General features: G+C 43.9%; 1 protein-coding gene across 1 annotated transcript in view; it reads right to left on the bottom strand.

The window, feature by feature from the left end:
• Window positions 1–25876, bottom strand: part of LOC309335352 (aldehyde oxidase 4-like) — a 63526-nt gene that overhangs the window by 20212 nt on the left and 17438 nt on the right. The window contains exons 10-23 of the mRNA XM_081850316.1: window positions 25092–25184; window positions 22863–23014; window positions 20962–21055; window positions 19109–19218; window positions 16573–16757; window positions 15216–15378; window positions 14168–14260; window positions 12055–12224; window positions 9735–9849; window positions 7487–7606; window positions 5029–5125; window positions 2751–2875; window positions 1455–1588; window positions 482–569 (exon numbers count right to left, since the gene is read on the bottom strand). Coding sequence (XP_081706442.1) covers window positions 482–569; window positions 1455–1588; window positions 2751–2875; window positions 5029–5125; window positions 7487–7606; window positions 9735–9849; window positions 12055–12224; window positions 14168–14260; window positions 15216–15378; window positions 16573–16757; window positions 19109–19218; window positions 20962–21055; window positions 22863–23014; window positions 25092–25184 — 1739 coding nt within the window. The remainder of the gene's footprint in view (window positions 1–481; window positions 570–1454; window positions 1589–2750; window positions 2876–5028; window positions 5126–7486; window positions 7607–9734; window positions 9850–12054; window positions 12225–14167; window positions 14261–15215; window positions 15379–16572; window positions 16758–19108; window positions 19219–20961; window positions 21056–22862; window positions 23015–25091; window positions 25185–25876) is intronic.

Raw genomic sequence — 25876 nt, 5'->3', positions numbered from 1 at the left:
AAGAGACCACAAGGGCCATTGAGTCCAACCCCCTGCCAAGCAGGAAACACCATCAGAGCACTCCTGACATATGGTTGTCAAGCCTCTGCTTAAAGAACTCCAAAGAAGGAGACTCCACCACACTCCTTGGCAGCAAATTCCACTGTCAAACAGCTCTTACTGATGCTTGATGCCTGCCATCTATCCTGTACAGCCCAACACACATATTTCCCTTTTGACCATACCATGCACCCCCGACTTCTGCAAGGTATTAGTGCCTTGTCTGGGGTCCATATTACTGTTACTCATTTTGCAATGAAGGGAAAGCCAAAAGTGTTATAATAAATAAACAAATACTTTTGGGTCAAAATAATCCTCTTGGGGAAGAGTAGGGAGAGATACCTCAAGGACCTAGCCCAGTGGACGTGCAAAATCTAGTTCGAAGCATGGGGAAGTTTTGCATGTGACTGAAACAGAGCTTGTAAAAATCAGTATTACTTACTTTATATTGCCCCCAAAGAGGATGTCGACCTCCAGGTATTATCATGTCATCATCTCGCTCCATGATAAAACGGACCGGGCGGCCAGTTCTAAGCCAAACAACAAAGACTTAGGCTACCTTCAAGGTAAGCTGTTAGCAGAACCAATAGCTCCACAGACATCCTGTTTGTCTGCTCTTATGTAGCATTTTGATCTGTTTATAGTGAGGTTATATGACAATAAGCACTTGTGCTGATTTGCTTCCTCGGTGTTTATTCATCTTCCTGTTAAGCATCCATTCATTCTACACTTTTCAGTGCGTAAGTTGCACCAGGGCAACAGGGTGCTTTAATCTGCTTTTATTGTACAAACCTAATTTCTAGTATGTACCACGTGGGTGGCGCTGTGGTCTAAACCACAGAGTCTAGGGCTTGCCAATCAGAAGATCGACAGTTCGAATGCCCGCAATGGGGTGAGCTCCTGTTGCTCTGTCCCAGCTCCTGCCAACCTAGCAGTTCAAAAGCACGTCAAAGTGCAAGTAGATAAATAGGTACCACTCCAGCAGGAAAGTAAACGGCATTTCCGTGCACTGCTTTGGTTCACCAGAAGCTGCTTAGTCATGCTGGCCACATGACCCGGAAGCTGTACGCCGGCTCCCTTGGCCAATAAAGCGAGATGAGCACTGCAACCCCAGAGTCATCCACGACTGGACCTAACGGTCAGGGTCCCTTTACATTTACCTTTAATTTCTAGTATGTCCTTGAATCTCTCCTGCAAAATACTGACCCCTGGAGGCAAACAATAAGTAGATGCTGACTGGGTGCTTTTGAGTTATAAAACATGCACGTCCTGTCATAAGCTGTGTGGGCATTGCCTTTCCTTTTTGGAAAACACAGAATGTCTATAAAATTCTATTGTAAGAGGTTTTGTATATGAAGAAGGCACTTGTCATTTTAGTTGCTTTCAGTAAAATCACAGACAACTGCAACACTTACTTGTGTGCAGCAACTGCTGCAGCTGCGGCAAAAAATGAAGGTTTTGTACTCTTTCCCCCAAAAGCTCCGCCAACTCGCCTTGTGTGGGTCATGATCCTATTGGCTTGAACATCTAATGCTGAAGCCACTGCCTGCTGCAAAATAAACAAAATAAAAGCATTTTCAGGTTGTAAAAAAGCCTAGTATTTCCCTAGATCATTAACAGCATGTTTACTCCAGATGTACATACAGTGGTACCTCTGGTTACGTACGTAATTCGTTCTGGAGGTCCGTTCTTGTTCTTAACCTGAAGCTTCACTTTAGCTAATGGGGCCTCCTGCTGCCGGGTTTCACTGCTTGCGCATGTGCAGACAGTCAAAATGATGTTACGCGTATGCACGGACGCGACGAAACACGACCCGCGCATGCGCAGATGCGCAGTTGCTGTGACGTTAACATATATGAGAGAGTGCTGGAGGGGAAATAGTTAAATAAGTTGCACAGACAGGATCCAGGGGGGTGGAGTCAGTGGGACTATAAAACCAGTTCTGGGAGGAGTTTGTTGGGAGTTGTGGGTGGGTAGTTGGTTGGATTTCGTGGGTTGGCTGGTTGGGAAAGGCAGTTGGTAATAGAGAGACAGGGCAGTGGGTTCTTGAGTGTGTGGAGGTAGAAGAGATAGAGGAAAATAAGACTAAGAAAGTAAAGAGCAACAATGTTTGGAATACCGTAAAAGTTTTGTTTGTGTCTGAAATAAAACACACTCTTCTTTATTATTTGAGAAGCTGACTGAGACTGAAGTGATTTTACCAGGGAGGACCTGGTTGGTGGCAGCAGATTAGTGGTGTACAGGTCAATAGTCCGTGAGACAACCGGGGGCTCCGTATGAACACCACAGTCGCCTCTTACGTTCTGTTAAGGATGCGAACGGGGCTCCGGAACGGATCCTGTTCGCATCCCGAGGTACCACTGCACTGCCAAACAACAGCAGCATGTCTATGGAGAATGGATACACATGCTGAAAGACAGAAATTCAGCATGTGTGTGTATGTATTTTTGAGTATAGAAATAAAAGATGGCAGCTACCAAAGGAACAATGACCCTGGGTGAGTGCCCGGAATCCCCAGAATCTTGCAGAGAGTGGGGGTGGCACCTAACTTTTGTAACAATACAAATGCTGTTGTTTTTAATTACAAACATCAACAACTGATTACATCCAGTTTAAGACTCTTTTGTGCCAGTGGGGTCCATCTCGTGTGTACTGCTGAAACAGTTATGGAGTTTTCCCATGCTAGCAGTCAAAGACTTGAGTTGCCTCACCTGGACTTTCGATCCATATTGGGTAGACGTGTATATATCCATTTCTTTATCCTCTTTTCTTGGAACGACAAACACACTGTCTGTTTCCAGGTAGAAATGCTCCTGCCCTCCGACGTGGATTTCGCCTGTTAAAAAACAACTGCATGGCTAATTTGATTAGATTTGTACCTCACCATACTACGTGACACTTCATCGCATGTCTTAGCCTGTAGGCTTCATAAAAGGGGGTGGTTAAGACGAGCAGGAACAGCAAACAGATTGGTAGAGAGGCACTGAAGGGCAACCAAGAAGAGCCCCAAACAAAATAAAATATGAAAAACTACTCACGAGGATTAGACTGGTGTGGACAAGAGAGGAGCTGATGAGTTTATACAGTCGTACCTTGGTTGTCGAACTTAATCCATTCCGGGAGTCCATTTGACTCCCAAAATGGTTCGAAAACCAAGGTGTGGCTTCCGATTGCCTGGAGGAGCTTCCTGCACTCAATCAGAAGCCGCAGAAGCCCTGTTGGACATTTGGCTTCCAAAAAACGTTCGCAAACCAGAACACTCACTTCCGGGTTTGCGGTGTTCAGGAGCCAAAACGTCCGAATACCAAGGCGTTCGACAACCAAGGTACGACTGTGTTTCTGTCTAGCTTTAGGAACGGCTTTCAGTTTTTATTTTCTCTTCAAGGCATCCACAGTGCTTTTAATTCTCCTTCTTCTTGGAGCTGAGGTGGTGTGCTATGCAGCTTTTCAGAATCATAGAATCATAGAGTTGGAAGAGGCCACAAGGGCCATCGAGTCCAACCCCCTGCCAAGCAGGAAACACCATCAGACTAGAGTATTTCTCTTTCTGTGTGAAAATAACAATAAAAATATTTTACAAAACTGGGGGTGGGGGTGGAATAGGCTGCAATCCTCATTCCTGGTAGTAAGCCCCATTGAGTTCAATAGGGCTTACATCTGAATGCTGGTTTTTCATGTCTGAGAATAATAAGGGAGCTGGGGTGCTTGAGGAATTGGTTCCCTACAAAGGTCAGCTATCCTGTGGATTTTGGCCTCCCAGTTTTATGGTGCAATTTGTGTTTTAGGCTATATAGAAATGCGAATTTAGAGAAAAAATATGTTAGAAATGTGTATTTTGTGAGAAAATGCATACAGAAATACAAATTTTCATGCTGTTTTGTTGGTTTTTTAAACCACAGATTACAGCAAAAAAGAACAAAACTGGGGTTTTTTTTAAATGAAAACATGCAGAATTAACACAGACCAAAAGCAGACTGATCCATGCACCCCTATTGTGAAGATATCTAAGTGTATTGTGTTTTACCTGGACAGCAGAGCCAGGCTGGGGGCGGGGCAGCAAGCCACAGACTCTCTGCTACAGACTCTTCCTACTCACTAAACCCTGTTACCTCTTCAGCTTCCAACACCTCCTCTTCCCAGTCTTCTCCCTCTGACTGCTCATTGTTGTACCGCCATCACTCCCTGGGCTCTGAGCCTTCTTCTCTTGGTGCAGGCATCCCCAAACTAGGCCCTCCAGATGTTTTGGGACTACAACTCCCAGCATCCCTAGCTAACAGGACCAGTGGTCAGGGATGGTGGGAAGTGTAGTCCCAAAACATCTGGAGGGCCGAGTTTGGGGATACCTGCCTTGGTAGCTTCCCAGCTGGTTCATCTCACCACTCCTCTGTGGCCAACCAGTCCATGACATGGATAAATGGATCTTTGCTACGAGTGTCCACTTGTTAGGGTTTTACTCTTGTTTTAAATGTATTTGTTGTTTTTGTGTTTTTACCGTTTTAAATTATTTTATGTGTAAATCGCCTTGAGATGTTGCCTTAGAAGGTAATTAATAAAATAAAATAAAAAGAAGAAGAAGAACTGAATCGAAAGTCTTCCCCATCTCTGATTCACACAGCTATGTTTTCTGCATAAGGAGTGCTCATGGTACAGTTGTCACCCAGTAATCATACCAATCTGTGATCAATTTAAATGAAATGTAAACCGACAGACGAGAAGAGAAGACTCCCTGGAAAAGACCCTGATGTTGGGAAAGATGGAGGGCACAAGGAGAAGGGGACAACAGAGGACAAGATGGTTGGACAGTGTTCTCGAAGCTACCAGCATGAGTTTGACCAAACTGCGGGAGGCAGTGGAAGACAGGAGGGCCTGGCGTGCTCTGGTCCATGGGGTCATGAAGAGTTGGACACGACTAAACAACAACAAACAGATAGACTGAACCTGCTTGCTGCTATGTCATGAGAACCCAATCCATTACTGATAGCACCCTACCTTCAATGATGTTCTCAACATTCTTAAATGATTCTGTAACGTTTCCTCTTTCTATTTTCTTTTCTTCTGTCAATAATGACTTATGCTTAACTGCCTCCTGAAAAATAGGAGGAAACACAGCATTCAGACCCAGAACACAAAGCACTATGTCGTCGTCATCATCGCTACCATCTTACAGTTCTTTCAGAAGCACTGATATTTTCCCCCAGTATAGTTGCACTGATTTTACTCTAGCTAAGGAGTTGGCTCATGCCTGGTCAGAAACTAAACAATAGGTTATTTTTCCTGTTCATCAAATCCCTGTTGTTCAAAGATCTGTGTCCAAAGTGCTGTATGGGAAAGAATTATCTCCAGAAATAAATAATAAACAAATACATTTTAAAAAGACCCTTGGTCTGTCTCAGGCATCCCAAAATCTGCCCTTTTTCGTGTTATGGTGAAGGCATTTGGTGTTCTGTTCAACCCCCATTCTGGTATTGTTCTTTGAAAGTTGTATCTACTTTTGCGGCTCCCTAGTGAGTATTATTACATGAGTGATACCTGTGAGAATGGGGAACATATTTCATCCAGAAAGCAGCTGGAGGTGTAGCACAGTAATCAGAGTGTTGAGCTTTGAGCCTCAGCCATGAATTTACTAGGCGTCTTCAAGTGAACCAATATCGCTCAACCACCTTACCCCACAATCTATCACATGCGGATAATGATACTGACATCTTATAGGTTGTTTTAAAGGTTGCTGAGATACTATATGCCACAGGTGGGGAACTGTGACCCTTCAGATGTCACTAGGCTCCAACACCCAGCAGCCAATATGGCCAATGGATACAGATGATGGGAGTTGTAGTCCAACAACATCTGTAGGGCTACAGGTTCCCCTCGCCTGCTGAATGTAAAGTGCACTAAATGGTCTGAGGTACTCTACAAATGCTAAATACATTTGTATGTACTCTGCCATCCTGACACTGCTGAAAGGAGACTACTGTATACTTATGGACATTGCCTCTTTCTCAAAGACACATGTCTGATTCAAGAGATGGCAGAACAACCTAACTATAAAATACATGCACACAGTGGCCATATTTGGATGATTCAAGCTCATCTGAACAAGCTGCAATACAACAACAACAACAACAACAACAACAACAACTATTATTATTATTATTATTATTATTATTATTATTATTATTATTATTATTATTTGTACCCCACCCATCTGGCTGGGTTTCCCCAGCCACTCTGGGCGGCTTCCACAAAGACCAAAAATACACTAATATGTCACACATAAAAAACTTCCCTGAACAGGGCTGCCTTAAGATGTCTTCTGAATGTCAGGTAGTTGTTTATCTCTTTGACATCTGATGGGAGGGCGTTCCACAGGGTGGGAGCCACTACCTAGAAGGCCCTCTGCCTAGTTCCCTGTAGCTTTGCTTCTCGCAATGAGGGAACCACCAGAAGACCTCAGTGTCCGGGCAGAACGATGGGGGTGGAGACGTTCCTTCAGGTATACTGGGCCGAGGCATCAGTTTGGCTTAATGTCCTGACTTGTTCCGATGCCATAGTTTCTTGGTTCAGACAAAATGGAGAACTGTAGTTGGTGAAATCCTTCCTGGCTTGTTTGTTCGCTTGCACAAAGGCATGAGTTTGGGGTGGCTGATGGGGAGGGGTGTAGCCAAAATGCAACACAGCTTATTAAGATATGGTCATCTGAATGCTATCAGTGTTAACCTATGGGCTGTCAAACCAGTGTATTGCATGTTCTAATAGTATCCGTAAGACTGAAAGGTCAGGCAGATCCTATGCAGGTGTGTGTTTGCCACTTCAATTGCCTCAGGTATAAGATGGCTTTGGCTCGCCCTTTGGGAGGACTTTGAATATTATGAAGCCGTCAGCCATGGAGGGCTGCTATTTTTATTCCTGACTTTGGGCTTTAAAGTGGTACCTCGGGTTACATACGCTTAAGGTTACATATGCTTCAGGTTACAGACTCCGCTAACCCAGAAATAGTATCTCGGGTTAAGAACTTTGCTTCAGGATGAGAACAGAAATCGTGCTCCAGCGGCGCAGCAGCAGCAGGAGGCCCCATTAGCTAAAGTGGTGCTTCAGGTTAAGAACAGTTTCAGGTTAAGAACGGACCTCCGGAACAAATTAAGTACTTAACCCGAGGTACCACTGACTAGCTGGGCCATTGCCCTGGCTTTTCTAATGTTCTTATCCAGTGCTTTTTTTCTTTAAAAATGTTTATGGGTACTCTCATTTTGACTCAGAAAAACACACCATTTTCTAGTTCAAATCGGGAAAAATGAATACAGTAAATGGACAAAAGTACAAAGATTCACAAGATGTTTAGGGGTATGCGTCCCCCCAGAAAAAAGCACTGTTCTTATCTATTCCAATAGTTAAGATAGAGTGCAAGTAAAGGACCTCTTGAAGCTTCACCAATGAGAGGCTGATTTCTTACCTCAATGGTCAGGATCAGTTCCAGTTCTTGGTACTCTATCTTCACTTTTTTTCTGGCTCGCTTTGCGCACTCGTAGGATTCTGCAACCACACCGCAGATAATGTGGCCGATATATAGTACCTGCATGACACCCGACCAACAGAAATGGAATGGCTTTACTATACAGAACAACAACGTGGTTGTTTAATGTACTTTGATAGATTTCATGCTAAGGCTTTGGGTTTCAAACCATGTTCCAGAGACTTATCCTGGGGTCCTCTGGAAGCCTTTTATTAGTAACAGTAGGTGAATTGCCCTGAATGGCAGTTGCTTACCACTACCAACTTTCTTCTTTAATGTACAGGCACAGAGGAAGGGTGGGCATATTCTAATTTGCATGTCTCGTGTCTTGAGTAATCTCTGACCTCAACTGAATTGAGGGCCCACCCTAGAAGACTCCTCAGAATTCTCTGCAATGACCAGCTGACAAGTGGATATGTCAGAGGTTTGCCAATGAAAGCCACTGGTAAAGTATATATACGTGGCATTTATCTTAAGTAAATATGAAGTATTTAGCATGCATCATGTAGCGCTTCCAGTTTATCTATTTAAGCAGAAGACTTCCATACAAGAGTGGATAAATTAACTGTATTTTTCGCTCTATAAGACGCACCAGACCACAAGACGCACCTAGTTTTTGGAGGAGGAAAACAAGAAAAAAAATATTCTGAATCTCAGAAGCCAGAACAGCAAGAGGGATCGCTGCGCAGTGAAAGCAGCAATCCCTCTTGCTATTCTGGCTTCTGTGATAGCTGCACAGCCTGCATTCACTCCATAAGACGCATACACATTTCCCCTTACTTTTTAGGAGGGAAAAAGTGAGTCTTATAGAGCAAAAAATATGGTAATTTGCTTTCAAGTAGCTAGGGTTTTGTTTTGTTTTTTTAAAAAAAGAGCATACATATTGGAGACCAAAAAATATAAAGTATATAGAATGACTGAGGACCAACATAAACATTTGATTTTTTTAAACGATCTTTTCAAATTCATGACAATTAAGGGGTGAAGATTGGGCTTGTGTCTTAATTTTATGGGACAGTGGCTAAGAGGCAGCGAATTTCAAATTCCCAACTCAAAAGTAATCTCTACCACATACCCAAATAGGTGGCCTTAAATAGCCCAGTACATCCATCTGATATATGGGTTAATAATATTGACCCACCATATAGGGTTAGTCTAAGGAGTTCTAATTGCAGGATCCTATCTCCAAGGGTTATAGCTCTATGATAGAGTGCATATGCTAAAGGTCCCAGCATAATGGGAATTCACCTCTTCTCCCCCAATGTGTGCCCCATACCATTCCCAAATTTGCTCTGGAGGGTTGGGAGAGTCCCCAGAACAGATTTAGGGGGATGCAGAGGGAGAAGAGTTTCTGCTGCACAAGGAAAACCTTCGCGTTTGCAGTCTTAGCCTCAGTGCTATGTTGAACACAAGCCTTTAAAATACATTTATGCTGCTGTAATGGTTGTGAGGGGGCTACTTGTGCGTAAATTGCCTTCGGTTTAGTTAGATTGCTCGCTCAACCATGTTGAGGGTCAGAGCTCGCCCTCCGTGACCTGTTAGTCACTTGCAGAATCCGTCAGTGGGCGTTTCTTGAACCTCTTCCAGCATAAAAGCTGTTTGACGCCAAGTCTCCTCCTATGTTCCCTGAGGGAACGCGTCTGCGCAAGTAAGGGGAAGGCAGGGGCGTGCCAGCGCTCTCCCCGCTAGTTTCAGGTGAAGGGTCTTGGAGCCCTGTCACCAATTCCTCTATCTCCCTCTCTTCTCTATTGGTGTTACGCTGAATTCCTTCCCCCCTGCTGGTTCCCTCTCCGGCATCGCTCTGGAGCCCTGCCTCCGCCTCTCGCTCTGATGTCAGTTCCCTGACAGCTTTAATCATGCATTCATGGATCCTTCAAACAATGATTCAGACACAGACACTGTGGGGCCTCTTGCACATTTAAGGGTTGCCTAGAACTGAGATTTTCCCTATTTGACTTTCCCTGCCCAGGAGCTGATTAAAGATGCTACAGCTAGTAATTACTTTCCTTCCTCTGAAAGTTTGTTAGCGTTTTCCTCCAAAGCAACTCGGTTCTAGTGGTCTAGTCATGCCCAAGGAATTGTAAATGTCTGCCTTTGATAAAGAAAAAAAATATTTTGAGGGTACAATTCTGGGCCTCCTTATCTCTGAGTAGATGTTGGATAGGAAGGCAAAAAGCTCAGAAAATACCTCTTCGCTAGCAAAAACTTCCTCTTTTCCATCACCATTATGCCCTGGAATATCAGCTGCTGTTACCACGGCAACCACCCCTGGTTCTTCTAAGGCCTCTGACACATCAATGGATCTGGAAAGGAGAGATAAATAGAACACTTTTGCTCCAATGGGTCGCAGTGATCAAACATGATGGCAAGATGAATTAAATAAATAAATAAATGTTTTAAGAAATAAACATTCAGGGGCTAAAGTAAACATGCACTTTTTCCCTACGTGCCTAAGTTGTGCACAGCTAGTATTTCTGCAGCTGGAAACAGATAGTGAAACAACCCAATGTATTTAGTCTTAAAAACCTCTTTGTACTATCTTAACTGGTATCTGTATATGTGTGAAATCACCCCTAACTGCAGGCAGCTGATATGTGCAGGTTGTTAGAATTCTGCCCCAGTCAGAGGTATGTGCCTATCTGTCCAGGCACCGGCTGAATTCCTTTGACCTCCCTCCCGCGACTCCCGGTAGGAAATACAGATGAGGTCCGTATCGGCGATTTTTCCCAGGCTGTGAGAAAAACACACCACTGCTTCTCCTCCCTGCATATCCCCAGGGAGGGGAATCAGACTCAGACAGAAATGTATCTACATGCTTTTATTCCTGTCTTTAGCAGCCATACAGTTAAAGATGTCTGCTCTCTTCAAACAACAGAGAGAAAACCCAAAACTCCACCCATGTACATCCTGTACAGGTCATATGACACACACACTGAGCTCACATCCTGTGCTCAATAAGGAGAATGGACTGCCCCTTTCTTGCCATGGCAACAGTCACAAACATCCTGTCTGGCCTTCCAGCCAGCAGTAGCTGGCTTAGCTGCTTCTTCTTGCTTCTGCATTGCTTCTTTATGGTAACACAGGTCAGGGTTACCAGATTTTTTTCAATGAATCCAGGGGCACTTTTTTTTTTTTTTTTTTTTTTTTTGAAGCTGAGTAACAACAGGGAGTCAGTAGTGGGGATGGTGAGGCAAAAGATCCTGAGCCCAAGCGCACATGCATATTGTATAAAGGTGAAAAGCCCTTCTTTTGCACCCTGTGAAACATAAATACGCAGAGTTTTTTTAAAACTGGGCAACGGCTGCCCGCCCGCAACTCCCTATCCTCCCCCGATCAGTCAAAACAAAGGGGGGAGGGGCCAGGAGATCTGCACTGCCAGACGTCCCTGGTTCCCCTTCAGCAGTGGCAGCGGCAGCGACAGTCAACAGCCTGGAGCCAGCCTGGTAGCGCAGTTGGCTCTGGCTGGCTTCAGGAGATGCTCGCTGCCATGGCGCCCACCAGTTTGCCTCCCGGAAGTCCCCATATTATGTGTCTTGTGCGCAACACATCATATGGGGACTTCTGGCGAGGAAAAATGGCAGGCGCCATGGCAGCAAGCAGCTCCTGAAGCCAGCCAGAGCCAACTGTGCTACCAGGCTGGGCTCCAGACTGCTGAGGCTGCCGCTGCTACGTTTCCCGGGGACAGATTTGCAAATCTGGGGACATTCCGGGGGCAGATTTGCAAATCCAGGGACTTTCCCCAGGAACTGGGGACGTCTGGTAACCCTACCCTAGACATTTTGCAGGACAATAAATGGTGCCGTCCCCCATGCCATCCCCTCTCTCAAATCAAGTTGAAGAGTGCCCATCTGGTCAAGTAATTTGAGGCAGAAAAGACCCCCAAGCACGCCTCCCCCCCCCCACCCTGTCCCTGAGAGTTTAAACACAACAATACAGTGGTTCCTCGGGTTACATACGCTTCAGGTTACATACACTTCAGGTTACACACTCCGCTAACTCAGAAATAGTACCTCGGGTTAAGAACTTTGCTTCAGGATGAGAACAGAAATCATGCTCTGGCAGCAGCAGGAGGCCCCATTAGCTAAAGTGGTGCTTCAGGTTAAGAACAGTTTCAGGTTAAGAACGGACCTCCGGAACGAATTAAGTACTTAACCCGAGGTACCACTGTAATAAATTAACAACCATTTGCCACCCTTTCATGACACTCCAAATCGGCTGCTTCAGGCAGCTGCCTCACTGTCCTTAATGGTAGAACTGGGTGTGGATATCAGCCTTGTGTGTTGGATGCACTGAATTAGCACTTCCAGAGCACTCCACTCTTATTTGAAAGAGCTGTACGTCATGCCCTCCTCTTTTCCCCTATGTTTGCAAGCACACTTGCATTCCAGCCCACTCCTGAAGTAAACCAAACCAAGATTCAAAGCATGACCAGCATCTGTTAAAATATGTCCTCCTTTCCATGTTCTACTGCCGCACTTTCCTCACGCACATTCCTTCTTGTTACTTACAGAATCTTTGCGTGGGCGCATGTGCTGGTGACCACAGCCATGTAGAGCTGCCCTTCCTCTGGAGGCATGTCGTCGACATAGTCTGCTTCACCGGTGGTATGTTTAATACCAGACTGGTGCATGATGGGACGCCCCACTGGGTCCTGAGGAGGCTGATGAGGGTCTACATCCTGTCATATGGTAGAGACATTTACTATACAGATGGTTCATTAGATTACTGAGTATTACTCGGAAAATCCTACTAAAATTATATGGTGACAACATGGTTGTATTTCAGTTTGTACAGGCTGAACGTTGGGTCCAGAACTTGTACCATGTTACTATCTGTACCCAAAGCTCTGATTCCATATTGGCTTATATAGGAGGACCAGTCAAGCTATTTGGCCAAATATACATTTTCTGTTAGTACATGTAAATATTTTCAATTAGTATCCTTGGTATTATGGAGGGCAACTTTCCACCACATGAATCTGCCTAATCCTTGGGATAACCAATGGAGACCCTGCTCTATGTCCCACCACTTTCAGTGTTTCAATTAATGGTGACATCAGGCAGGATCTTTTTAGCAGTAGTGTCTAGATTGTGGAACTCTCCCTGCAAGAGATTCATATGGGCTTCTATACTACAGGTTTTCTGACTCTCCTTAAAAGCATTATGTTTCACTGGGCCTTTGGGCTTAGAGTGATATTCTGTCTTCTTGCTTCCATGTTGACATTTTGTTGCTGAGATCCTGGTTTTTTTGGTGATCTGATTTATTTATTTATTTGTATGTATGTATGTATGTATGTATATTAATTTACTACTGGATTAGGTTAAGAACAGTTTCAGGTTAAGAACGGACCTCTGGAACGAATTAAGTACGTAACCAGAGGCACCACTGTATTGTTCTCGGTCATAGATGCCTGTATTGTACTCTGTGTGGGGCTGCCTTTGAAAAAGGTCCATAAACTGCAATTAGAGCAAAATACGACAGCCAGGTGCTGGTCGGGGTAGTGGCTTGAGTGCATATAACCCCCATTTTACAACAGCTACATTGGTTGGCAGCTGAGTTCCAGGCCCAATTCAAGGTGCTTACACTTCTGTTTAAATCCCTGAATGACCCGGATCTCACGAAGCTGAGAGAATGACTGCTCCCATCCAAGCTTGCCCATACCTTGAGATCTGCAGTGGTTCCTGTGCAGGGAGAAGTACATAGCACAGGGTCCTGGGAAAGGGCCTTTTCAATGGTGGCTTTGCATCTATGTAATTCCCCACTGGGGGTGCACCTGGCCACTTCCCTATACTCATTTAGGAAACAGGTCAAGACACACCTCTTCTGGCAAGTTTTTGGAGGTGGGCTGAGCTGAAGATTTGTTTGTTGCTTTTTCACAGGTGGAATTTTATGGAATTGAACAACAATGTCATGATGATTTTTCTTCTGTGTGTCGGAGTCAAGGAATTGTTTTCATTATACCTGATTTGTATTCTATTGCTTTGTTTTATATTTTTACTGGTGTAAACCACTTAATCAATTAGTTAAGTCACAGATCACTGGGTGGTAAGCCATGCTAAGTACTAAGACTAGACCTATTGAACTTAATGGATATGAGTAACTTAAAGGTAAGGACCCCTGACCATTGGGTCCAGTCGTGACCGACTCTGGGGTTGCGGCGCTCATCTCGCTTTATTGGCCGAGGGAGCCGGCGTTTGTCCGCAGACAGCTTCCGGGTCACGTGGCCAGCATGACTAAGCCGCTTCTGGCGAACCAGAGCAGCGCACGGAAATGCCATTTACCTTCCCGCCGGAGTGGTACCTATTTATCTACTTGCACTTTGACGTGCTTTCGAACTGCTAGGTTGGCAAGAGCAGGGACTGAACAATAGGAGCTCACCCCGTCGCGGGCATTCAAACTGCCGACCTTCTGATCGGCAAGTCCTTGGCTCTGTGGTTTAACCCACAGCGCCACCCGCGTCCTCCATGAGTAACTTAGAAGCATTAATTTCAGTGGGCCTACTCTGGGTAGATCTCAGTTGAATACAACCCATTATACTTGGAGAAGTGTGGGTTAACATGATAGAATTGACAGGAATGTTAATGTTAGATGATGAAAAGCAATGAAAACAATCTCACTGACCTGGTATATTTGCATACCCTGAGGTGGTTTCTCACGGAACTCGCCTAAAGCACTGGCATATTTCTTTGGCAAGTCAGGATACTTAGATGGATTCTGTGGGAAGACAAATTAATTATATATTACATCAATTTTTCCCAATAAATTCTTCAGGGGCAAGCAACCATATAATGGTAATTCATTGCCCAAATATGTACTACCAGGGTGCTGAAATTAAGATATGACTTGCACAACTACTTCTGGTGTGTCCTTTCTACACAAATTTCACGTGGGGAGGTTTCCAGTCATGTAAGCAAAATCTCCACTTATAACATTTTAGCAAACTTTTTAATTTTTGTAAAAAGTTGTATTCGAGCCAACGTGAAGAACGAGCTGAATGAAAACAGCATGGCATCTATTACATAGGAAGAAAGGCCTGCTGTATGTAAGACAATTTTTCTACATAGGTGCAGAAAAAACGGTGTGTAAAAATTGTTAATGGAAACAATGATCTTTGGTAGAGGCAGGAAAGTAGGAGGAACATTGTTTTTAAGAGGAGGGATAGTTTATTTCTTATCCACCTATAGTGAACACAAGAGAAGCCTTGTTGGATCAGAGAAAAGGTCCATCTGGTCCAGAATTCTGTTCTCATAGTGGCCAACTGGCTGCCTATGGAAAGTAGGCAAGACAATGGCACCCTCTTATATGTGTTGCAAGTCACTTGTATTCAGAGGCATGTGTGCCATAAGCACCGTGTGAATATGTACCTAGCTCAATTACTTAGGTCTTACCCCCAAAATAAGGCCAGACTTGCTCTTGTGCCTTTAATATCAGCTTGATTTACAGCAGAGCTATTTCCCATACCACATGGGAACAGTTGCTGGAGACTGGAGTGGAAAGATATAAGGCTTTCTACTCAAATAGGAAGGGTGATTATTATTTTCTCTCCCCCCCCCCCCTTTGCTTAATACCCAGCTTGATGAAGAGCTCTGGAGAACCTCGAAGGCTTGGGCGCCATTTTGTGACATTCTTAAAGTTATTGCCTTACTTTGTTCTTTGGGGTGTTATTTACCATGTTCTTTAAACCTTGTAGCACTTGCAGATAAAATCTGAAGAAGAAGCTGACAAGCAGAGTTCGCCTGTATTCCACTTTTGCGCCCGGGGCTGAAGGAGAAAGGATGATTTCTTCAAGAATTAGCCTGCAAGCTTCATTCAGCATCTCTTCATCCCAGTTGCTGGGGGGAGAAATAATACAACCAAATAAGTTTATTTTAGCAAACGATAGATATGTATATGCAGAGTTTTGAAGGGGCGAGGAGAAAAAGGTTTCCAAATGCATTTATTAACTTTGATAATGAAGTACACTTTGCCACAAGAAAACTCAACAGATGGGATTTCATTTCAGGTTTCTTAGGAACTGATAAATAATATTATTCAAAATAGGTCATTTCTATGGTAGGAAAATAGATTGCATAATATGAACCAGTCACAGCTAATCTTAATATGGAAGAAGAGGACATTGGTGCTGGTGACCCAGCCTACATCTTCCACAGTGAACATTAGGAACATATGGATAAAACACTTAAAGTCGTTAATCAGAACAATCAGTTTCTAACAGTGACCAGTCAGATAAGATGCCTTGAGAAACTCACAAGCAGGATATGAAGATGTACATAGGTCATGACTTGACTAATAAGGAACGATGCAGTTAAGATTTGTGTCATCATCATCATCAATAATAATAATAATAATAATAATAATAATAATAATAATAATATAGTTATACCCTGCCCATCTGGCTGAGTTTCCCCAACCACTCCAGGCAGCTCCCAAATGAGTGTTAAAAACAATACAGCATTAAATAGTAAAACTTCTCTAAATCTTAACCCAAATACATAAAAGTGTGGAAGGATTTCTTTTATTTAACATGGTGTTTTAATGTTGTAACCTGCCCTGGAACCTTAGGGAGAAGGTTGGGTAATAAATGAAAAAAATGACTGAATGATCTTGCCGCAGTTCAGGGAACTAAATTACATGATATCTAGTCCTACAATTCCCTGGGACCACAGAATGAAAAAAATTCCCAGAAAACTGATATGTATAATTGTTCTCTTAAATTTCATCCCAAATTCATATTCACAGAAATTGCACTTCTTCTCCACTTCCACTCCTGTGTGGTTTGGTGAAATGTTGGAGAGGTGCTTTTGTTTGTTAGTTTTTAAAAGCAGCATTCTGACATGATATAAACCAATTTTGAAAAGAAGATATTTGCCCACCTTTTTAAAGAAAAAGTTTTTCATTACTACTTGCAGACAAGGTTTAAGTACAGAGAGAGTTTAATTTTCCTAGCTTCTAGATTCTGCCCCAAGCTCCTCCAAAAGCAAGAAACAGCTATTCCTATATAATGACAAATGGTACAGTCAATTTACCTTCCAATGAGCTTCTGACAGGTATTTCTTGCGCTCACTGTGGTAGGACCAATGCCACCATATAAAATAGCCATGTCCTCGATGACACCAGAGCCTGGCTGGAAAAGGACTCTCATTGAAGAATTTGTCACAGACAATGCATTTTTTCGGCGCTCAGCCTGCCGGAATGCTGACACAAATTCATCCTGGCAGATGCAAGAAGGAGAAATTGGGTTATTTTACTGCCCTCATCATGCTAGTAGCTGTAGGGTGACATTATACGTAAAGAGACTTCCGTGAAACAGTCAGTAAAGGTCAAATTACATGTTACATTATTCGTGGTTTTTATAAAAAGTGTAGTTGCCACTTTTATTTCGGAAGGAAATAACGTGCAAAGCTTCAGTCTGGAATGTGTTCCCAGTCTGGGCCCTGCTCCTGTTTTCCTCTGAAAACCTCTCTCTCCACAGGCAACTGTTTGCCCTTAAATGCGTACAGTTTACTACAAGAAACACATTCAGGAGTAAAACAGCAGACAGGGGAGAATTTTGTTGTGGGACATTGCAGGGCCCTGATCTAGATCAAGGATCTATTCCAGATTGGAGTCCCAAAATTGATTTTCTTCAAAATGGAAGTGGCCATGCTTTTTAAGGGCATATGAACAATGTAATGTGGAATTTCACCCTGACAGATTGTCACCTTCAATCATCATACATATATGTGCCAAACAATAGACTACATCATAAACTCGCTGGGAAGATGTTGCCATCCTAGCTCGTGTATACATAGGGCAATGCACATGTAAAAAGGTAAAGGGACCCCTGACCATTAGGTGCAGTTGTGACAGACTCTGGGGTTGCGGCACTCATCTCGCTTTATTGGCTGAGGGAGCCGGCGTACAGCTTCTGGGTCATGTGGCCAGCATGACTAAGCCGCTTCTGGCGAACCAGAGCAGCGCACGGAAACACCGTTTACCTTCCCGCCGGAGTGCACGGAGCAGTGCACGGAAATGCTGTTTACCTTCCTGCTGGAGTGGTACCTATTTATCTACTTGCACTTTGACGTGCTTTCGAACTGCTTGGTTGGCAGGAGCAGGGACCGAGCAACGGGAGCTCACCCCGTCGCGGGGATTCGAACCGCCGACCTTCTGATCAGCAAGTCGTAGACTCTGTGGTTTAACCCACAGCGCCACCCGCATCCCAATGCACATGTGGTTGGTTGTTAATATCCATGTCTTTAAAGGCATGTCCAACAGGTGTTCCAGGTAGATTCTGGGATCTCCGGGGTGCTTCTGATCGATCCCCCTGAAAAGCTCAACAACTCTGGGGCACCCTCCCCAAAAGATCAACAACTCTGGCCATCCCTTCCCAAAAAAAGATCAACAATTATTGGTAGATCACTGCCAGGTTTTTTAAATAGTGGGAGTAGATCACTGTCTCTTGGGAGTTGGAAGTGCCTGATATAGACTATACTTCCTATCAAACTCAACCTCACTCAGTTGTTGTTTCATTCTAGCTGTATAGGAGTGGATTAAAGAAGGGAGTTGATAACTATGGCATCACATGGGCCATTCAGCCATCCAAGAAATCTGGATATCATTCATCTCCAGCAGCCTTTCCCAGTCTCCAGATGTTTTGGTCTAAAGTTCCCATCAGCACCAGCCTGGTCAGGGATGAGAGTTGTAGTCCAACATCCCAAGGGCATCAGGTTGAGGGAAGCTTCTCTAGAGAGATGGGGACGGCAATGTGGCTGCTTACTGGTGAAGGAAATATTACTACCCATGGCACATATGCAATCAACATTGCTCACAGGTTTAGCATATTTTTGTAGTTCTTCAGAAACCTGCAATACCTATGTGCCCAGTGGGACAAAAGTTAATGAGTGTGCACATCGAGACATGTTTGAGGAATTTGTTATATGCAAATTCTAGTAAGAAATAAACTGATCTGAACTTTCCAGAGCTAATATAGAATCAAGGAATCATAGAATTGTAGAGTCGGAAGGTTGAATCCAAATGAGAGCGAAAGGGACTCAAGAGTTACAATTTTTTTAAAAAATGTTGGTCTCCCCTGAATATATTTGGAGAAGACTACCCATTTTATTAAATGCAGCTTTATTGACTGTTTTCAATGAATGCTTTTTATGTTACTGGCATATTGATTTAGTGAAGTATGACTGCTATTTTGTCCTGTCTGCGAATTTTGTGTAGGATTTTAATTGTTATAGGGTGTAGGCCATTTGAGGTGTCAATTTTCTAACTGAAAACCAGATGATAAATATAATAAACAAATAAATGAGCAACAGGGAGCAAGGTGTATTTCATTAAACTTCCCACCCTCACTGATCCCTAGGTAATTTACATGTGATTTTTTTACTGGTAGATGAATACTTGGAAATATGTTGCCTCTCTCTCCAGCAATGTGTTGACCTGCCATTTATGTGCCTGCATGGACTAATTTATGTTGAGATTTTGATACAAATATCGTCTTGCCCAGAAAGCATCTTGTGTTCGGAGGGGTGGGGAGGAAAACATACAGACACAAACAAACACACAACTTACTTCCTTGGAGAAAGGGATAAAAACAGAGACTATGACCTCTCTTGGTGAAAGGTCTGCCTGTGGCAAGCCCGCGAGGAATTCATCATTCAAGGGAATCTGTCGTGATCCATCTGATAGAGGAAATAATAGTCTTTAGACAATGAGCTCTTAACAGATACTGATTTTATCTGTCCCATGCAAGAGAAAATTACCCCTGCATCTATTCAAGCTCTCAGGCAGAACTGGCCCTCTTCAGTGGCTGATTTACCCGACAGAAACATTTGTACAAAGGGTGCTGACAGCTATAAATAATTCTAGCCATTTCAGATGCTCCCAATTTGTAGCCAAGGTAGTATTGCTCAGAACTTTGCAAGATCAAACCTGCACATTTGTCAGTTGGCATTTGTCGTTGATAAATACAATGGACTTCCACTTGTTTATTATTATATATTGTCTTCTTGGGCAATATGATATATATCATAGACTTCATGTAATAATACACCACCCTGCATTTTGCCATAGTAACAGAACATCAGTTAGTAGGTTTCCTCTCTCTCTCTCATCATAGTCATAAGAGAAACCAGGGGGAAGAAAAGTAAGGATTCTGCAGTCTCCCAATGACTTCTGCTATTAGGACATGATTTTATTCTCACCCTCTCCCCACTATTATGAAATTGAATCACATCCACACCATCTGTTTAAAGCATTCTTGTACCACTTTAACAGCCACAGCTTCCCTAAAGTATCCTGGGAGCTGTAGTTTGTTAAAGGTGCTAGCTCTGGTAGGGGTCTCCTAATACCGTATTTTTCGCTCTATAGGACACACTTTTCCCCCTCCAAAAATGAAGGGGAAATGTGTGTGCGTCCTATGGAGCAAATGCAGGCTTTCGCTGAAGCCTGGAGAGCGGGAGGGGTAGGTGCACACCGACCCCTCTCGCGTTCCCGGCTTCAGGAAGCTATCCGCAAGCCTGCGGAGCCCGGCGGGATAGCTGCCTGCAGCCTGAAGCCTGGGGAGCGTGGCACTGTGCACCCCGGGCTTCGGACAGCTATCCGCAAGCCTGTGGAGCCCAGCGGGAGTTCTCGCAGGGCTCCGAAGGCTTGCGGAAAGCAGCCTGAAGCCTGAAGCCCAGGGAGTGCAGCGCCAACTCCCGCTGCGCTCCCGGGGCTTCAGGCAGCTATCTGCAAGCCTTCTGAGCACCGCAGGAGTTCCCGCTGCACTTGGAAGGCTTGCGGATAGCTGCCTGTTCTGGGGGCTGGGGTCAGGGAAAAATTGTTTTCCCCTTTATTTCCCCCTCTAAAAACTAGGTGCGCCCTATGGTCCGGTGCGCCCTATGGAGCGAAAAATACGGTAATTCTCAGCTCAAACAAGAAACAGGTAGTTCACAGTCCCTAGAACATGGGTAGGTAAACTAAGGCCCGGGGGCCGGCTCCGGCCCAATCGCCTTCTAAATCCAGCCCATGGATGGGAATCAGCGTGTTTTTACATGAGTAGAATGTGTGCTTTTATTTAAAATGCATCTCTGGGTTATTTGTGGGGCATAGGAATTCGTTCATCCCCCCCCCCAAATATAGTCTGGCCCCCCACAAGTTCTGAGAGACAGTGGACCGGCCCCCTGTGGTTTGCTGACCCCTGTCCTAGAATATAGGATCTATGTTTACCAATAAATCATTGGAAAATACTTACTGTACTAGATACTAGATGCTATGTTACTGTTGATCAAAGTGTCTAAAGCTTTCTTATTAACAGTTTATAAGAGCAGAAAAAGTTCCTAGTCACTTGATTCGCTTACCATTTGTATTTTTAACTGTTATTTCATTGTGTACATTTTGATCAAACTACCCAGTGCAGAAATGTCTTTTACATTGCCTTTTACCTATTGATACCAGATTGAGAAGCGCATTCCCAGCTGCCAGGACCGGGTTCAGATCCCAGGTCGATCCTCTGCTTACAATATGTCCTCCTAAAGACTAATAGACAATGATATCACTGTTACTACTACTAAATTGGGTATACCTATATTATCATTAATTATATCCTTTATTTATTATTTCTTAAAATTTATACACTGCTTGATTGTAAAAAAAAACAAAAAACCCTTCAAATGGTTAAAAAACAACAACTCAATTTCCCCTCTCAAAGGATTCTGGGCGCTGTAGGTTGCTGGTCACAGAGTTAGAATTCCCAGTGTCCCTTAACAAACTCCAGTGCCCAGAATTCTTTGAAGAGGGAAATATGCTTAGCATGTGTTTTAGAGGTATATTGCGTATGCAGCCTCAGCTGGATTCAATCCCTGGATCGTAAGCCAGCAAAGTTTTAAAAATCATTATTTATTTAAACAGGAGAGGGGGCGGGGACAAACTATGCATGTCCTGTTTTCCTTCCTTTTTAAAATGAAAACCGGCTTTGGAAAACTGAGATTAACAACAGAGGAAAATGATGTAGAGACAACATCAATGGGATATATAAATCTTATGGGAGTTGACCGCTCTGTGTGCCTTGGTATTAATGGGGCATTTGAGTGCTTCCCTTTTTCCCTTAAAAAAAAAAGAGACCTGCAAATCTTTCCACTGACTTGTCAGTAAGAGAGCTGGGACTTTTTTTGTTTTTTAATTTTTTAAAATTTTATTAAGTACAAATTAGAAAACATACATATTTACAACAAAAGAAAATGCAAAAGAAAAAGAAAATACATATAACCAAGGAAAAAAATTAGAGAATACTTTGTCTCTTTTCATATTTACAGTTATTTATACCTCTATAAAATGCTATTCACAATAAAGGAGTGAAATGAAAGGTAAGATATCAGAAAAAAGAAAAAAAGAACAAAGAAAAAATAAAGAAGTAAAAGAAAAAAAGCATAGGTGAAAAATTTTAAAAGTAGATAAGTGTTCACTATATATAGCCATTTCCCATCTATATTTATATTCAATTGTATAATTTCCTCTTGTCCTTATCTACCTTAAATAAAGTGTTGTTTTTTTTAAAAAAAAAAGACTTCCACCGTTTGCCTCACACGTTTTTAATAATCCATTCGTCAGAACCTCTGTTCTTCATATTTTCCCTTTGGATTTCCTTAATGTTGGGACTTTTTGATTTGGACTGGCAGGTGGGTTTGTGAATCACTAAGCTCACAACATCTTGTGTGTTTAGAAGTGGGCACCACACAGCCAGTTGTCTATCCTCCAAAGGCTGAGTAAAAGCAAAAATGACCCAGGCAATGGTAGGGACAGAGTGGGGTCCTTCACACAGACAAGTCTATCCATCCTTCACCACCCCATAATTGTTCCTTTATTGCCAAATGTTCACCCTTAGTGATCCACCTGATAGTTCTGGAGCAACGGGGAAGGAAGCCCATGGCTTAGCAGTACAGACAGAGCATTGGATGGGGTGCAAATATTTATGAGAGAATGGAGGGCAGAACTGTGAAGCCATGGCAGGAAGTAATCTTACAGGGAACCTTACAGGGAACCAGACAGAGGGCCTTCTCGGCAGTGGCGCCCGTCCTGTGGAACGCCCTCCCACCAGATGTCAAAGAAAAAAATAACTACCAAACTTTTAGAAGACATCTAAAGGCAGCCGTGTTTAGGGAAGCTGTTAATGTTTAATAGGTTATTGTATTTTAGTGTTTTGTTGGAAGCCGCCCAGAGTGGCTGGGGGGACCCAGCCAGATGGGCGGGGTATAAATAAATTATTATTATTATTATTATTATTATTATTATTATTATTATTATTATTATCTGTACCTGGTCAAAGGAAGCAAGGTGGGAAACCTACCGCCAAATTCCTAATTTGTTCTCCAGCAAGGGTCCTCAGTTGCTTCAGCAGCACACCATAAATCTTTGACTTTTCCATTGGGAGTTCTGGGGTGATGGTTAATAGGAAGTCCCTCAGTTGGGCAAGGTGGATTGCTGCACCGATCAAGATCCCTGGAACCAAGCAATTTTCACAAGGGGGTGGGGAGAGCACAAATGGACATTTTTAAACAGCCACACAGTCCGCAGGCAGAGTTGGTGTTTGTCATGATAAGGGGCAGCAAATAACTGATACAGTGGTACCTCGGGTTAAGAACTTAATTCGTTCTGGAGATCCGTTCTTAACCTGAAACTGTTCTTAACCTGAAGCACCACTTTAGCTAATGGAGCCTCCTGCTGCTACTGCACCGCCGGAGCACCATTTCTGTTCTCATCCTGAAGCAAAGTTCTTAACCTGAAGCACTATTTCTGGGTTAGCAGAGTCTGTAACCTGAAGCATCTGTAACCTGAAGCGTCTGTAACCCGAGGTACCACTGTATATGCAATCCAATGCATGTCTAAAGGTAAAGGTAAAGGGACCCCTGACCATCAGGTCCAGTCGTGGCTGACTCTGGGGTTGGGGCGCTCATCTCGCTTTATTGGCCGAGGGAGCCGGCATACAGCTTCCGGGTCATGTGGCCAGCAGGACTAAGTCGCTTTTGGCGAACCAGAGCAGAGCACGGAAACGCCATTTACCTTCCCGCCAGAGTGGTACCTATTTATCTACTTGCACTTTGAAGTGCTTTCGAACTGCTAGGTTGGTGGGAGCAGGGACCGACCAACGGGAGCTCACCCCGTCACAGGGATTCGAACCACTGACCTTCTGATCGGCAAGTCCTAGGCTCTGTGGTTTAACCCACAGCACCACCCACATATCTACTGAGTAGTAAATCCAAATGGGTTAAGTGGGGCTCGCCCCCAGGCGAGCATGTATAGGGTTGAAGCCAGACAGAGTTGGAGGGGTTTTCTAAGCCAGTAGAATGTGCATCAGCTAAAGCTAGGCAAGTGTAAATTACCCCGATTTCAAACTCTATCCAGGAGCAGTTCTACTGCTGGCTTAGCTAGCCTAAGCCGGGCAGAGTAGAAACAAGCCTTTAAAATAAAGTTTTGTTTGCAACACCCTTTTTGCTGGCATAGGTTCTGCCGGGTTGCCAGGTCATGTGACAGAGCTCAGTGGAGTTAGGATCCACCATTAATCCGCCCACAACTACCCAATAACACCTATTTTTTAGAGTTTCTGCCAGAGTAGGATCTACCAGTCTCACCTGAGCTAGCTGATCCACGGTGAGAGATTTATTCCAGGGGATCTCCAGCTAATCCAGGATCTGGGGCTCACACCAGCATAGCCTGGTTGCACTAGGAACCAGCTGACTAAACAGGATCCTAACTCCCTCATCCTAGTGAATCTTGGGTTTGTATTATCTCCTGACTTATAAACCATGTAAAGGTAAAGGGACCCCTGACCATTGAGTCCAGTCGCGGACGACTCTGGGGTTGTGGTGCTCATCTCGCTTTATTGGCCAAGGGAGCCAGCGTACAGCTTCCGGGTCATGTGGCCAGCATGACTAAGCCACTTCTGGCAAACCAGAGCAGCACACGGAAACACCGTTTACCTTCCCGCCAGAGTGGTACCTATTTATCTACTTGCACTTTGAGGTGCTTTCGAACTGCTAGGTTGGCAGGAGCAGGGACCGAGCAACGGGAGCTCACTCCGTCATGGGGATTTGAACCACCGACCTTCTGATCAGCAAGTCCTAGGCTCTGTGGTTTAACCCACAGCGCCACCCGCGTCCCTATAAACCACGTAGATATCAAAATAACACATGAAACATTGCCTGCTAAATATGTATGCAAACAATAGGTGAGAAAATGGTATCTCTAAGATGTGTGCATCCATCCATCCAGACACAATGGCCCCAGTCTAGCCAAAGTCAATAAGGGCAGAGTCCTATTTAAATCCATATTGTTTTAAAGCTAGCCACAACTAGTTCCATGATTGCTATGGGACAATGGGTCTATCCTTCAATGTATGAAGGCAATACCTTGTTCAGCGAAGCCCACGAGTTAAGAATTATCACTTGCCTATATTCACAATGGCAATGCATACACTGTTTATCATTGTAGTACAGTACATTCAGTACAGTTTATCGCCACCCAAAGAGCTAAAACACTGATCCCCAGTGGTGGCCCCAGTGACTGCTTAGAGACGTACCGTTGTCTCCAACTTCAGTAACATGCAGATCTGGGATCCTAGTAGGATGAAGGAGAACGGGATGATAGACAGAAAGAAGTTTCATATCGAGTCCTAAAAGGGGCAAAATCACAATGAGATATCAGAAAGATAAAGCAGGACCACAAGCAAGGTGGCAGAAACAACTTTTGGGGGCACCAGCCCCCTCAAATATTTTATTGGGGGGGGGCAAAGGGACCTCAGCCTCTAGGATTTGGCTCCAATCAATGCACACTCTATATCTGTCACATCTAGTCAGTCCCCTCAAACTAGGTTAGAATCACATTTTTAACAGCCTCGTGCATTAAAAACAACAACCACCCCCTGCAAGTTTAAACCTAGCATGGCAGCTCGTATGTTTCTCCCCAATGAGCTAATTTTGTAAGTACAGGGAGATTTTGTTTTTTACACAGCAAGCATTCAAAAATCAGATTCCATACCTGCCGTCTACAGTATTACAGTCCATTCTACCAATTCTGAATTCTGCTACATCGTTCTGCTGCATACAGCAGTCTCCTCACTATTAGAGTCACCTCATATCACCAAATTTAGCCTGAAGTGTTCTGCATGATCCATGAACAACTCAATGCATTGACAACCGCTGCATCAGGCTTCTATTTCCAGTGATATTACTAATACAGTCAATTGCCTAGACCAGGAATATCCAATGTATTACCCTCCAGATGCTTGCTGGCATACAGCTCCCATTATCCCTGGTCATTGGTCATGTGATACATCGGGGGGCACCATGTTGGTGACCCCTGCTC

The sequence above is a fragment of the Podarcis erhardii genome (genome assembly GCF_964252035.2).
Source record: "Podarcis erhardii genome assembly, chromosome: 1".
Taxonomy (NCBI): domain Eukaryota; kingdom Metazoa; phylum Chordata; class Lepidosauria; order Squamata; family Lacertidae; genus Podarcis; species Podarcis erhardii.
This window is presented reverse-complemented; position numbering and strand designations above follow the sequence as displayed.